Source organism: Pteropus alecto, unplaced genomic scaffold (genome assembly GCF_000325575.1).
Source record: "Pteropus alecto unplaced genomic scaffold, ASM32557v1 scaffold7, whole genome shotgun sequence".
Taxonomy (NCBI): domain Eukaryota; kingdom Metazoa; phylum Chordata; class Mammalia; order Chiroptera; family Pteropodidae; genus Pteropus; species Pteropus alecto.
The window spans coordinates 47,595,601-47,611,859 of NW_006494614.1; the positions used below are offsets into that span (position 1 = coordinate 47,595,601).

Sequence of the window (16,259 nt, forward strand, 5' to 3'; positions counted from 1 at the left end):
TGAGGTTGAGAAGTGATGCTCAAACTCTTTTGAAAGCTGAGATAGGTGATATCGCACCAGCTGAGAGAAAGAAGGCCCTGGCTTAGTCTCTTTCAGAATCTCTGCTAATGTTGGAAACATCAAAAATGTTCACTCATCACCCCCATAATTCATTTTGGCTTTGAATGTAGCCACTTTATCTGCTGACTTGAACACAGTCATCATTCTCCCCTGAAGTGACAGATTGAGTTGGTCAGGCAGGTTGACTGTCACATAACTAAGCAAGTTTTATGACCCATTCTGTGTCACTGAAATGTGCTGCCAATGGTAACTGTTTTTCTAAAAGAAATCTCTGGAGCAGCTATTGTAACTCGGAAACTCTGGCCAGTGATCTCCCTTAAGAAAGCCATCTCACTTCTGTGTATGAAAAGACGTGTGTGCTCTGTGTCGATCTCCTCACAGAACTGCGTGAACAGACATGAGTTAAGGTTGTGTACTTTAATGTAGTCGATAATTTTAATTACATCTTGCAAAATGTTGTTAAGTTCAGGTGACATTTTTTGGCTAGTCAGCATTTCTCTATGGATGACATAGTGCGTAGACTCAGAAGCAACCTCTTTGACCCGAGTAGTGAAACCAGAAAGATGCCAGTTAGTCAGGGCAGCTGCTCCGTCGGTGCATATACTGACACAAAATGACCGATTCAGTTTTCCTGATATGTAATCCTTCAAACACTTGAATAGTTCTGTAGCTTTGGTATTGGTTTACAACAAAAGTGCACATTAACATGTCTTTATACACATCCTCCTGAAAAATACATTGCACAAAAATAAGCATTATTGCCTTGTTGTCAACACTGGTAGACTCATCAACCTGGATTTTGTACCATGGTGACTTAATCCTAACAATTGTTCCTAAATATCCTCTGCTATATTATCAGTTCGACTAGTTATGGTGCTAGCCAGAAGAGGAACACAGCCTCTCCTAAAAGTTTACGACAAATGTCCTTAGCAACAGGCAGGATCAACTCTTCACCAATAGAATAGTAAAGGGCTTCTTAGCTCTAGAAATGCAGTTAGCCACTAAGAATGGTGCTCTCAGTGCAGACATATTTGATGAAGTGGTCTTCAATGATTGCTTCTGTTCTTTGTGTTTACGCTTTTTTCTTTTGAAAAACTCCAAAGGCTTGTGTTTTATAATGCTGGGTGCTTGGTCTCCATGCGGCAAAGCAGTTATGAAGCTGTCATGGCTTCGTTGGCTAGTTGGTTGCCATGTTTTATACAAAGTGGGCTTGGAGAATGTAAATCACCTGTTGCAATGAACTTGTAATTTAAGTAGTCTTCTTGATATTTTCTTTTCAACACAGCTTTCTTTTTGTTGGCAGTCATAGAGTCTTCTGCTTATCTCATCATTGGGTCTTTTTCCCCTTTTCAAAGAAGCTCTCCAGCGGTGTTTGTTTTTTACTTGTTTTGGCTAGGGGTAGCTTGTGAGCTTAGCAAAACTGGGACTGAGACAGTTGAGCAGTGCAGTAAAGAGGCGCAGACGGGAGTGGTAAATAAAATAATGAGTGGGCCATGCGCAGACTAAAATTAATTGTTGGGTTCTAATTTAAAGCCTGCCACCAGATGCACCTGTACAATTGAAGTACATCAACTCACTTGCCACTGTAAAGTTTGCCGCCAGATGCGGCTTAATTGTCACTTGCCACTCACTAATAGGGTTTTGATGTGTGTCTTTGATTTATTATGGTCTCTGTGCAGTCAGACCTCTCTGCTAATGTTAATCTGTATTCACAGCTGCTCCCCAGCTGTAGCATCACTGCCTCAGCTCCACCTCAAATTATCAGGTATTAGGTTCTCATAAGGAGCATGCAACCTAGATCCCTCACATGGCAGTTCACCACAGGGTTCACGCTCTTTTGAGAATCTAATGCCTGATGATCTGAGGTGGAGCTGAGGCGGTGATGCTAATGCTGGGGAGCGGCTGCAAATACAGATGAAGCTTCACTACTCACCTGCTGCTCACCTGCTGCTCACCTGCTATGTGGCTGGGTTCCTAACAGGCCACTATTGGCCTGGGGCTTAGGGACCCCTGATCTAGGCCATTAATGGTTCACAAAATGTAGAGTAAATCTTGTCACAACAGATATCAAAGGCATATACAAATAGCTTTAATATAGTAGAATTTTTAAATGAGGAACTTGAAATTATTTTACTGTAGGTTCTTCAGAAGAGACATCAGGTACACAAGCTCTTTTCAAAGTAAGTTACCTATTGATAAGTAGAAGGAAGAAGATGATTTCAAAGACATGCCATTTGCCTTTTCTTCAGTCTTGTAAATTTTTCTGTATAGGTAGATGATGGAAGGTATTGAGAGAAACTGAAGCTGAACTGAACAATTGCTTCCTTTTAGCAGAGGAAAGGAAATGTGGAAACTTTAGTTTCCTGTTAGTTTAAATCACTTTAGCTCTCTTCTGTATCTTTGTATTCTTCCCTTATGTCAAAAATTTTATTTTTGCAGTGTTGGGGATCAGAGGGAAGTATTTATTATGTAGAATTCGTACTCAAGGTTGTAGTCTATCAAAGGGAGCATAGAATCAATATAGAACAGTATTTAGTATTAGTTTTCATTGACTTTTACTTGAACAGTATATAGCTTGAAATAGACTGGAACTTGACAATATCCTAATTTATGAATTGATAGTGAATGCAAGCACTTGACTAGGAAAACTGTTTTTCATAATTGCTGTAGTCATGTTTAGTGTGTTCTATATAACTGTGTTAGCAAGGAAGAGATTACATAGATATGATGTAGTCAGTATTCTTTCTCTACAGTGGTAATGGTAGAATGTGAGCATCTGTTATTATTTTCTGGCTCTAATACCAATTTAATATTTCAATCAATAACAGGTAATAGCAGGTTTGAAAAAATTTTTTGTTACCATAATTTTCTAAAACCATTCCAACTTTTCTATTTGCACAGTATTAAACTATAGTAGTATTAAAAATAGAAATAATTTTTATACAGAGAGTCTGTTTAAAATGTTGGATGTAAGCATGATTCAGATTCTTTATTTCAGAATTTGAAGGTGAAAGAAAGAAAGGCCATGTGTCTCCTCAGCTGACTGGTCCCTGTATCTGAACTATCATCTATTGACAGTTGTTTTTCCCTCCCAGTACTTGTCACAAAGTTTGCTAAAGTTTTACTGGATTAGAAAGATTACTGTTCTTCCAAGGAGTATTTGAGATAAGAGGGGTATTTCTCTTGGTTACTATGGAAATACCTTTAGGCAAACTGAATATTCCATGATTCTGTTTCCCATTTTTAATTTTTTCCAGGTACCCTCTGAATATTTGGGGAACTTATGACTTATCTATTTTCTCTTTTGCTTCTTAGCATCCTGTATCTCTTTGAGCCTTAAGTAGTTATAAAGAAGCTGGATATCTCAGAGATTTCTCATAAATTCACTGGAATTCAATAGAGCATGAAAAATGTAAAAGTATCTGGATGTAGGTACTCAAGGAAACGATGATTATTTTGAGTTTCTGCTTGAGCTATTTAATTTAGATATTATTAGTGCTAAGAAATTAAGACTTTTTTTTTTTTAGAAGCTAAATGTTAGTTGGAAGTGGTAATAAATATATAGACTGTAGCTGTAATTCTGACTGCAAGGCTTCAGTAGCTCTTGTATGGGTACCTGGAGGACGAGTACATTCAGTGTCTGCTTCTGTTGGGGACTGAAGAAAGGCTGTTTTGAGCTGATGTCCCTGTCTGTGGTTATTCTTGTAGGGGCTGCTGGTGATAGACGGGGAAGGGATTTAGTAGCAGTAACTTGTTGGGTATGCGACTCCATGTTTATAAGCGTAGAGATAGTTCCAAAGGTAGTGAGTAGGGAGATTGTGTATGGTTGGCTCATGCTGTGGGAGGGTAAAGGGACTCTTTAATATTTGGAATATGGGAATTCTTAAAATTCTACCGATTAGAAGGTGTTCTGAGTTGGTTATCTAGAGAAAAACATAATTACAAAAATTTTTATTATGGAAAATTCTAAACATGCATAAGTAGAGAGAATAGTAAAATGAACCCTCATGTGCCCATTACTCAGCTTCAGAGTGAGCAACACATGGTCAGTCTTGTTTTATCTGTAACTGCTATTTCCCTCCACACATCCCTGATCTTGAATGGTTTTAGGATATCATATAATTTCAGCTCTACATACTTTAGCATGTACATCTAAAAAAAATCACAACTCATAATACCACTATCACACCTAGAATTTTTAACAATAATTTGATATAATAAAATACCCAGTTAGGATGTAAATTTCTTTGATCATGTCATAAAAAATTTTTTTGAATTAGGATCCATTGCAGTGATATGGTTATATCTTTTTTAACTTATAGGTCTCTTCCCTTTTTTTTTTTTTTCCCCATTTCTTTGCAATTTATTTGTTGAAGAAATCAGTCATGGTAACCGACAATATGATTACTGAGCAGAATTTAAGATTTTATTTTAGTTCTTTTGTCTCTTAGTGTATTCTTATTAAGGATATGTATTTGAATTACTGTACTGTAAAGTCACTTGAAATAACTTTTTTCTTTGTGGTTAAGCTCTAATTACAATTAGGTTAATTCGTTTCATTTTGTTTTTACGAATTGTAATTTTAAAAATTTAGACTTAATTTTATCTGTAAAATATTTATGTAGTTCCTAAGTCAGATCTACAAACAAGGTATGTTCTGAGAAGTCTACCTTTGATCTACAATTCTTATACTGTTTTGTCCTTCTCTGATAGGTAACCTTTTTTTCCTTTAATTAGTTTTTTATTTATCCTTCCATTTTCTAACTTATAAGCAAATATGTATATATTATATGTCCCCTTTTCCTTAGATAAAAAGTAACATATTACAATAGTTCTCCATTATTCTAGAAGGATACGTTCCAAGACCAGTGGATGTTTGAAACCATGGATAGTACCGAACTGTATATAAACTATGTTTTTTTCCTATAAGTAATACCTGTGATAAAGTTTAATTTATAAATTAGGCATAGTAAGAGTAACAATAATAACTGCTAATAAAGTAAGACAATTATAACAATATACTGCAATAAAAGTTATCTGAATATGGTCTCTCTCAAAATCTTGTACTGTACTCATCCTTGTGACAATGTGAGATGATGATACAATGCCTATGTGATGAGATGCAGTGAGATGAATGATGAGATATTATGATATAGTGTTAGGCTACTGTGAGAGTTACTTGAACACAAACACCATGAAACTGCAGCAGTAGTACAGATAACCGAGACAGCTACTAATTGACTAATGGGGGTAGTATGTACAGTGTGGATATGCTGCACAAAGGGGTGATTTACTTCCCCAGGCAGAACAGAGTGAGGAGGTGTGAGATTTCATCACACTACTCAGAACAGCGCTCAATTTAAAATTTAGAAATTTTAATAATATTGCAGTAATATTGGCTATATTCCTTATGCTGTACATCCCTGTGACCTTTTTTTATTAATTTGTATTTCTTGATTGGAAAGGATAATGTTTAATTTGGTGGTTATAAGTGTGGTTCTGGAAATACAGAAAAAGGTGATGATGGAAATGTGCTTGTGTGAGTAGAAGAAAATAGTTAATTTTAGAGGACCGCTTCTTCATATTTGATTCCTCCCCCTCTAGATTACGTATTTATCAGACTAGAAGCTATAAGTAGCTTTTCCTGTTATTTCTTATGTCGTCTGATTCTTCTTATTCCCCATTGACCAAAGAATAGGCTATTATTTGTTACTTGGTTTGATTACTGTGACCTTTCTATTTTTTATTCTACCCGTTGCTCTGAGAAATTCTGTTGCCATTGTCTTTTCTCTTACCTTGGTGAGAGAAATTTTCTTTCATCTCATTCTTCCCCTCATATTCTTTTGTGGACTTCATAAATTATTTACCCAACACAAGCATACCTCAAGAGATATGGCAGGTTCAGTTCATGACCACTGCAATAAATCAGATATCACAATAAAGCAAGTCACAGAGATTGTTTGCTTCCCAGTGCATATAAAAGTTATGTTTACACGATACTGTAGTCTATTAAGTGTGTGATAGATTTTTGTCTAAAAAACAATATATGTATCTTAATTAAAAAATGCTAACCATCACCTGAGCCTTCAGCAAGTCATAATCTTTTTGCTGGTGTAGGGTCTTACCTTGATCTTGATGACTGCTGATTGATCAGTGGTGATAGTAGAAGAAGGCTGGGTGGCTGTGGCAGGTTCTTAAAATAACAACAATGAAGTTTGCCATATTTATTGACTCTTCCTTTCACGAATGCTTTCTCTGTAGCATGCAATGCTTATTTGATAGCATTTTACTCACACTAGAATTTCTGTCAAAACTGGAGTCAGTCCTCTCAAACCTCGATGTTGCTTTATCAACTAAGTTTATGTGATAGTCTAAGTTCTTTGTTGTCATTTCAACAATCTTCACAGTATATTCACTGGGAGTAGATTTCATCTCAGGAAACTACTTTCTTTGTTCATCTATTAGAAGCAACTCCTATCAAAGTTTTATCATGAGATTGTAGCAATTCAGTCACATCTTCAGGCTTTACTTCTAATTCTAGTTCTCTTGCTGTTTTTACCACATTTGCAGTTACTTCCTCTACTGAAGTCTGGAACTCCTCAAAGTTATCTGTGAGAGTTGGAATATACTTCTTCCAAAATTATTAATGTTGATATTTTGACTCTTTCCATGAATCATGAATGTTCTTAATGGCATCTAGAATGGTGCTTTCCAGAGGTTTTCAGTTTACTTTGCTTGGAATCATTAGAGGAATCTATGGCAGCTATAGCCTTACAAAATGTATTTCTGAAATAATAAGACATTAAAGTTGCAATTATGCCTTGATCCATAGGCTACAGAATGGTCTTTATGTTAGCTAGCATGGAAAAAAACATTCATCTCATATCTCCATCAAAACTCTTGGGTGAGTAGGTGCATTGTCAATGAGCAATAATATTTTGCAAGGAATCTTTTTCTGAGCACTAGGTTTCAACAGTGGGCTTAAAATAGTCAGTAAAGCATGTCGTAAACAGATATGCTGTCATCTAGGCTTTGTTGTTCTGTTTACAGAGCACAGGCAGAGTAGATTTAGCATAGTTCTTAAAGGCCCTAAGATTTTCAGAATGGAAAATGAGCAATGGCTTCAACTTAAAGACACCAGCTGCATTAGCCCCTAGCAAGATGGTCAGCCTGTCCTTTGAAGTTTTGAAGCCAGGCATTAACTTCTCTCTAGCTATGAAAGGCCTAGATAGCATCTTCCAATATAAGGCTGTTTTGTCTACATTGAAAAACTGTTTTTTAGAATAGCCACCTTCATTAATTATCTTAGCTAGATCTTCTGACTAACTTCCTATAGCTTCTACATCAGCACTTGCTTCACCTTGCACTTTTATGTTATGGAGAGGGCTTCTTTTCTTAAACCTCATGAACCAACCTCTACTAGCTTCCAACTTTTCCTCTATAGCTCCCTTACCTCCTTTTTATTATGAAATGTTTTTTTCCTCTGGTGATTCTCCTTATTTTGATGCCTCCCTTTTCTGATATTAGTTTAGCTACTCCAACTTTCTTATTAGTGTTTGCATGATATGTCTTTTTGCATTAGTTTTAACCCATCTGTACCTTTGTATTTAAAATGCATTTTTTATGAACATTGTATAGTTAGGTCTTGCTTTTTTATCCAATCTGACCATCTCTACCTTTTAATCAAAGTGTTTAGTCTATTTGCGTTAAATGTAATTGTCAATATGATTGAATATAAGTTTACCACATTTTTATTTGTCCTTTCTGTTCTTTGTTTTCATTTCTGTCTTATTGTCTTTTGGATTTATTGATCTTTTTATTTTTAAAGATTCCATTTTATCTCTTCCATTGGCTCATTGGTTTATTAACTATGCTTTTTTAAAAAAAATAGTTACTCTAGAGTAGGATTCTCAACCGACATTTTCGAACAGATAATTCTTTGTTGTGAGGGACTGACTTTTGCATTATATAATGATCAGCATTCTTGACCTAGTAGCATACTCCTTGTCATAACAATAAAAAAGTGTTGGTAGTGATTGCCAAATATGGGGGGGGGGGTGGGGAGAAATGCCCTTGATTAAGAACTCAGCCCTAGAGCTTACAATATACATTTTTAACTTATAACAGTTTTTCTTCGAGTAATATACCACTTCCCATATTGTGTTGTAATCTTAGTTCACTTCTGTTTTCTCTCTCATCCTTGCTCTGTGGCATATACATTTTAATTCTATATACGTATAAACCCTACCTTGCATTGTTATTCTTTTTTGCCTTAAACAGTCAATTTTCTTTTAAAGAAATTACAAAAGAGGGAAAATAACTTTTTTATATTTGTCAACTCATCTTGTACTTTTCCTACTCCAGCCCTGGGATCAGCCATTTCTTCATGGAGCCCTGATTCCTTTTAGTGGAAAGTGATAATTAGAAACCAGAATCTTGGTGCTAGCTAGAGATGCTCATTGTGTTTGTGTTTGTGTGCATGTGCCTGTATGTACACTTATACCCTCACATATTTACATTTATACACACATATTTGCATCTATATTTATTTCTATATGTTGAAAACTGTGGGTTCATACTGATATATCTGATTTTAATCAAACACTGCTTGTTAATTCTAGTTTTCTCCCTTCCCTTCTTTGATAGAGAAAAACTTAGCTTCCATTACCTTTCATATACTTATTTACCAGTCTGCCAGTATATAACCAGTTTGCCATTATTGTTGCTGTTCCCCTCACCTCCATGCAGATACCTTATTCACTTCTCTCAGGCTCTAACATTCTGCAGACTACTACCTCACCTGAGCTCTGACACCCTCCCTGTGTCACCTTTTTGCGTAGTGCTTGTTTCACCCTGTACGGTTCTGAGACTTGTGCCAGGCCATCCTCCCACGCAGAAGTCCCCTTCTTCGATTTTGAACTCTTATACCACCTTAGCTAACCCTTACAGTGGTGGCTTTGAGACCCTGCGTTAGGTGGCTCACACTCACAGAACCCCTCTTTATCGTACGTGGGCTCTAACTTTACACACACGCTGTCCCCTGCGCTCCCCATTGTGGACACCCTTCTTATAATATTTGGACTCTGACTCCCATACTAGGCCAGTCTCCGACACCCTGTGCTTGGCCAATCTTCTCTTTAGCCACCTAGTTATCCATTTTGCTTTGCACTACTTGGTAGCTTTAGTGCTAAATTGTTTGGAAGAGGAAGAGGATCTTTTACTTGTTAAAACAAAGATAGCATTTATTACAGTTTGTCATAATAGATTTGTGTGATCATTTGATTTTCTTCTTTAACCTTCCTGAATGTAGAGATTGTTTCATGGATAGAAAATAGTTTCCCCAGAATCTAGCATAAAGTATTTTCTCAGTAAGTTTTTATTGGATGAATTCATATTCAGAGAGATGAAGTACTTTAATCAGATCATACAGGTAATATGTGTTTATGTTGTGTTTATGTTGAAGGCATGATTTGAACACAATTCTTTGATTCTAAAATAACCCTGGCTCTTTTTGCATAAGAGACTTTTCCTGTACAAAAGTATATGGAGAACATAGTTTAGTTAGGGATTACTCATGTGCACAATTTACCTCAATTAATATGAGTTCATGATGAATGCAGTATAAAGGTTAAAGCTTTTAAGTAGTTTAAAAATGATGTCTTCCACTTGTATAACATTTTGTACTCATTGAGTCATAAAATGTTGGTGTCGAAAGGGGCTCCAGTGATAATCTAGTTCAGCACAACTAAGCAGTATAGTACACACATGCCACCAACATACTAGTATTCAGGGAGGGATGGGGTGAGTAGGGGCACGTGTAAGTAATGTGAATAAGCCCTTCATTTTGTAGACAAAAATGTGACTTCACCTTTGTCTACTCTCAAAGTATTTAACTCTGATTTTATGAGATCCACATAGGACTCCTTAGACTTTTAGGGTTAGGGAAAGTCAACATAATGTGGAAACCGAGACCTAGAGAGTCAGAGTGACTCCTCAGGGTCTTTTCTCCATCTTTTATCATTCTCCAGAAACATTTTACATAAGGATGTTATATTATTTAAACATTTTTCTCTAATGCAATGTAATTCTCATGGTGAGGATGTGGTGGAGGAAGGTATAAAATAGCCTAAAGTACTTAGTAATTGGGCTAGTAATTTATGAGTTTCTTTTCATTGTTTCAACAGTGCCCAAAAAGTTGATGTGGTGAATTAGTGAATTATATTCCAAGTTCTTTTTGTTAGGAATATTAATTTATTTACAGATAATAGTCCTATTGTGTTGTTGAAAAAAAAAATCTGAAAGAGGGAAGAATTTATCTCAAATTCATAGATCTTTAGTGGAAGTTACTGTACTCCTTACCTGTGTATGCGTGCTTGCTAATATTAGTATTGCACTAAAAAGAAATGTCTTAAAAGCTTATATCATCAGATTTTTTTTTTTGCTGTAGATATGTTGAATATCTACATGTAACTTTTCATATGATTATTTAATGACCCAGTTAGAGTTCTCAGGAAATTAATTTATAGATTATTGGAAATGAGATATAGAAAAGCCATTTTGCCATGCTTTAAATAGTTCATATGATGAATGTTTCAGTGTGAATTATTTTTATCTAATGCCATGTTTAAATTGGCTCACTAGAATCTGTAAAGTACTATTTGAAAAAAGTGTATTACAAATAACATCAAAACTTAGTTTGCTTGTTCTTATATTTCACTGAGAACCTGTGTTTTCTAAAGGAAAATCTATTGAAAGACATGTGAGAATATCTTATCCGATTCTTTCATTCTAACTTCTCACCAAGGGGGACTCAGTTTTGGGTGTTTTGTTTTGTTTTGTTTTGTTTTGTTTTGTTTTGTTTTTTTGAGTGTGAGACCAACGATTCCCCTCTTGCAGAGTTTGGGGACTAAGTATCAAATATATAAAGTACCACACATTATATCTGACACGTACTAAGTGCTTAATAAATCATTGCTTTTATTAATTAACCTAGTCTAGATTATCTACTACAATAGCCAGAAGTAATTTTAATTATGCTTTACTATTAAATTTTCTTTTGCCTTACTCATCTACAGGTGTATCTACATCAGCAATCAAAATGGCATCAACCAGACTTCCTTCTCCCAAAAGCTTAGTGGGTACCCCAACTCAGATTCTTGCACAGTTTCCCAAACAGCATCAACAGTCTCCTAAGCAGCAGTTACATCAAGTACAGCAACAGACACAGCAACAGGTGGCCCAGCCTTCTCCGGTATCTCATCAGCAACAGCCTCAGCAGTCTCCTTTGCCACCTGGTATCAAGCCTACCATTCAAATCAAACAGGAGTCAGGTAACTGGGAAATGTTTACAAGATATGGTTATCCTTCTCCGATCACCAGTTCTCTGAAGACTACTGATAAATATGAATTTACTTCCATATACAGTTTCCTCAAGCACCAGATTTTTAAATTTATAAAATGTATTTTGAGAGCCTGTTGTTGAAAATACTTATATAGAGAGAACTGGAGCTTGAGAATAGAAAAAGGATAAAAAGCAGCTTGTCTAGCAGGAAGAGTTTTTTTTTTTTTTTTTTTCAGTGAACTCTCAGGAGAGAGAAAGAAAGCTGAGGAAACAAACCCAGATTTTAGAATTATACTTTGGGGCCCATTGTGGTTATGGGAAGTGGACAGTGGAAAAATTAGTCTGGAGAGTCTTGTGTTAGAGGGCAGTTCATATTTATGAATATAAAATTGTTATGAGCAGAGGTGCTAAGATTATGTAGGACATTGTGTACAATGAAGAAGTTTGTGGTTTGTGGAATAACAATTTAGCATTTTATTGAAAACATCTCTAGTGCCTTGGGAACTCAGAGGTAGGAGTCAATTACTGTAAGCTGTGAAATGATCAAAGTATTGAATAGAAAGGCAGGTAGAGTATGGAGACTGAGGGAAATTAAAAAGCCTCTTAACATACTTAATATCTTTAAGAAAAGAAAATGGATTTTTTTTTCTCCAGTGAATCCGGACATTATTTGGTAGAAAAGGAATTCGGAGGATGCTGACATTTTCAGTTTGTTCCATTTTGTTTTTTTGATAGGAACATTTTATTAATTTTTTTGAGATATAATTGACATATAACATTATATTAGTTTTAGATGTGCAACATAATGATTCGATATAGGTATGTGTTGCAGAATGATTACCATAATAAGTTTAGTTAATGTCTATCACACAGTTGCAACCTTTTTTTCTTGTGATGAGAACTTTTAAGATCTACTTTCTTGGCAACTTTCAAATATACAATACAGTATTGTTAACTATAGTCACTATGTTGTACATTGCACCCTCAGGACTTATTCATCGTATAACTGGAAGTTTGTACCTTTTGACTACCATCATCCATTTCAGCCAACCCCCTACCTCTTAAAAAAAAACTCTGGCAACCACCAATATATTTGTTCTCTTGTATCTGTAAGCTATGTTTTTGTTGTTGTTTGTTTATATTTATTTAGATTTAAGATACAAATGAGATCATATATAGTGTTTATGTTTCTCTGCCATATTCTACTTAGCATAATACTTTCAAAGTTCATTCATGTTGTAAATGGCAGGATTTCCTTCTTTCTCATGGCTTATTAATATTCCATTGTAGCGATATACCACATTTTCTTAATCCATTCATCCATTGATAGACATGTCTTGGCTGTTGTAAATAATGCTGCAATGAACATGGGGATGCAGATATCTTTTCAAGATAGTATTTTCATTTGTTCCGATAAATACCTGGAAGTGGAATTGCTGGTAGTTCCACTTTTAGTTTTTTGACTTCCATACGGTTTTTCATAATGGGTGCACCAATTTACATTCCCACCAACAGTGTACAAGGGTTCTCTTTCCTCCATATTCTTGACAAAACTTGTTATTTCTTAACTTTTTGATAACAGCTATTCTAACAGATGAGGTAATGTTTATTGTTTTGGTTTGAGTTTCCCTGATTAGTGATATTGAGCACCTTTTCGTGTACCTGTTGGCCATTAGTATGTCCTCTTTGGAATTTGTCTATTCAGATCCTCTGCCCATTTTTTAATCAGGTTGTTTTCTTTTGTTGTTGAGTTATATGAGTTCTTTTTATACGTTGAATATTAACTTCTTATCAGGTGTATGATTTGTAGATATTTTTTCCCATTTCATTGGTTGCTTTTTCATTTGTTGGTGGTTACCTTCGCTGAGCAGAAGATTTTTAGTTTGATATAGTCCCACTTGTTTATTATTGCTTTTGCTTTTGGTGTCAAATACAAAAAAATCTTTGCCAAGACTGATGTCAAGGAGCTTGTCCCTTATGTTGTCTTCTGGCAGTTTTCCGGTTTCAGTCCTTATGTTCAAGTCCTTAATCCATTTTGAGTTGATTTTTGTATCGTGTGAGATAGTGGCCTAATTTCATTCTTTAGTATGTGGCTTTCCAGCATCATTTATTGACGAGACTATCCTTTTCCCATTATATATTCCTAGTTCTTTTGTAGTACATAAATTGACCAAATATGGGTTTATTTCTGGGATCTCTGTTCTGTTCCATTGATATAATGTGTTTGTTTTTATGCCAATACCATACTATTTTGATTACTATAGCTTTGTAACATTGTTTGAAATCAGAAAGTATGATGCCTTTGGCCTAATAGTTCTTTCTCAAGATTGCTTTGGTTATTTGGAGTTTTTTTGTGGTTCCATACAAATTTTAGGGTTGTCCTCTTTTTGTGAAGAATGCCATTGGAATTTTGGTAGGAATTGCGTTGAATCTGTGGCTCGCTTTGAGTGGAATGGACATTTTAATAATATCCATCCTTCTAATCCATGAGCACAGAATAGAATGTCTTTCTATTTTTTTGTGTTTTCACTTTCTTTTATCGGTGCCTTATAGTTTTTAGCGTACAGTTATTTTACCTCCTTGGTTAAATTTATTTCTAAGTATTTTATTTTTTTATACAATTGTAAATAGAATTGTTTTCTGAATTTCTCTTTCTGATAGTTTGTTATTAGTCTATAAAACAACTGATATTTATATATTGATTTTGTATCCTACAATTTTATTACATTTGTTTATTCTAACAGTTTTTTTGGTGGAGTCTTAGGGTTTCCTATATATAATATCACATTGTCTGCGAATAGAGACAGTTTTACTTTTTTTATGATTTGGATGGTTTTTTGTTTGTTTGTTTGTTTGTTTTTTTGCTTAATTGCTCTAAGACTTTCCTTACTATGTTGAATAAAAAAAAAAATGATGAGAGTGGGCATCTTTCCCTTGTTCTGAAAATGGATATTTAATCTTCTCTCTGGTATAGCAGGGGTGGGAGATACTAAAAAGTTTCTTGCTTTCCTGTGATTTTACTGGAAAAATTTGAGTGTAATATTTTGTTCTGTTTTCTTAGTGTTCATGGTATTTTAATACTTGTATATCATCATAGTCTGACTTTTTTTAACCACATATTACTCTATGTTTGAAATAATTTTATCTTAATAGTAAGGAAGGGAGATTTCAATATCCGTAATATTGGTTAACATATAATACTGCTGTATTAGAGTTTCTAAGGTCTGTTTTGGTGGCATTTTTATTTGTGAAGGAATTATTTTATTTTTGAATATAGACTACATTCATCAAAAGCTGAAAAGTATAAAAACTTATATAGTGAATAACTTGGTTCTCTATCCAGTGTTTCCTAACCATTAAAAAAGTCTTAGTTTCCTATGTATTTTCAGAGTCTCTGTATATACAAGCAAATTTAAATTTGAATTTTTATCTCTTCCTTTTTACACAGATGTAGAATGTAACACCTGCACTTTGCTTTCCCCACCTCCCTTAACATTGTTTCTTGGAGATCTTTCTAAAGCAATCAGTACATTAAATTAAGTTGCCTTTGCATTCTGTAGTGCATGTAACATAATATATTTAATACCTCGTAAGGTTATTTCCAGTCTTTTGGGATTTTTCTAAACAAAACTGTAGTAAACAAGACTGTACATAGTCATTTTGTATGTCTGTAAGTATATCTGTAGGATAAATAACAAGAGTGTGTTTCCCAGGATACTGATTCCCAGGAGTGTGTCAAAAGATAAAATAATTTAAAATTTTGATACATATTTCCAGATATTCTTCTATAGGGATTTTCAATTTATTTTCCAACTAATAATGGACATGAGTTCCAGTTTCCTCACAGTACCCTTTTCTCACCAGTATGTTATTAAACAATTGCCTTTTTCCAATCTGATTGGGCTGGGATTGTGGGCGGCGGACGGGGGGTGTCATTATCTCAATGTTGTGTTGTCTTTATTTCTCGTATAGAGAGTGAGTTTGAAGCAACTATTTATATGTTTCAGAGCCTTTCGTATTTCATTTTTTGTGTACTGTCTGTATTCATTTCCAATTCTTCTACTGTGGTCTTTTTTTTTTCTGATCAATTTCTAGGAATTCTTTATGTATCAGGATAATTGGTGCTTGCATGTTTCATGATTTGCAGAGATTTTCCTCCCAGTTTGTCTGTTGACTTTATGTATAGGGACTTCTGCTGTACAAATCTTTTTTGTTTTATATGGTTGAATTTATTAGTGTGGTTTCTCAAGCTTCTAGAGTTTTAGTTATAGTTCACATTTTTCACATTTAAATCTCTTGAAATCTATCTTAGTATGAGGTGTGGATAATACAATGTGTTGATAGTCACAGGGAAATTGGTCTGTAGTTTTTCGTGTGCAGTCTCTGGCAGGGTTTAGTTTCAATGTCAAATGTGCTTCCAAGAAAAAATTGTAAAGTTTTCCATTTTTAAAATGCTGGATTTTTAAAAATAGCTTTATTAAGATATAATTTACATACCATTTAATTAACCCATTTAAAGTGTGGAATTCAGTGCTATTTAGTGTATTCGCAGATAGGTATGGCCATCACCACAGTTGATTTTAGAACCTTTCCATCACTTCAAAGAGAAATCCTGTTCTTTTTAGCCTATCATCTCCCTACTCCCTATGGCAACCTCTCTGGCCCTGCTTTACTTTCTGTCTCTCGATTTCTATATTCTGGATTTTCATATGAATGGAATAATATAATATGTGGTCTTTGTGACCGGCTTCTTTCACTTAATGTTTTCAAGGTTCATCCATGTTTTAGCATGTATTAGTACTTTATTCCTTTTTATGGCCAAATAATATTTCATATTTTGTTTATTCATTTGTTCTTT

The 16,259-nt window shown here is 34.7% G+C and overlaps 1 protein-coding gene across 16 annotated transcripts in view; it reads left to right on the forward strand.

Moving 5' to 3' along the window:
* EMSY (EMSY, BRCA2 interacting transcriptional repressor) overlaps nucleotides 1–16,259 on the forward strand; it is an 80,525-nt gene that overhangs the window by 26,898 nt on the left and 37,368 nt on the right. For all 16 annotated transcript variants that reach the window (XM_025042904.1, XM_025042897.1, XM_025042899.1 and 13 more), the window contains one exon: nucleotides 11,136–11,390. In XM_025042904.1, the coding sequence (XP_024898672.1) occupies nucleotides 11,136–11,390 (255 nt within the window). The remainder of the gene's footprint in view (nucleotides 1–11,135; nucleotides 11,391–16,259) is intronic.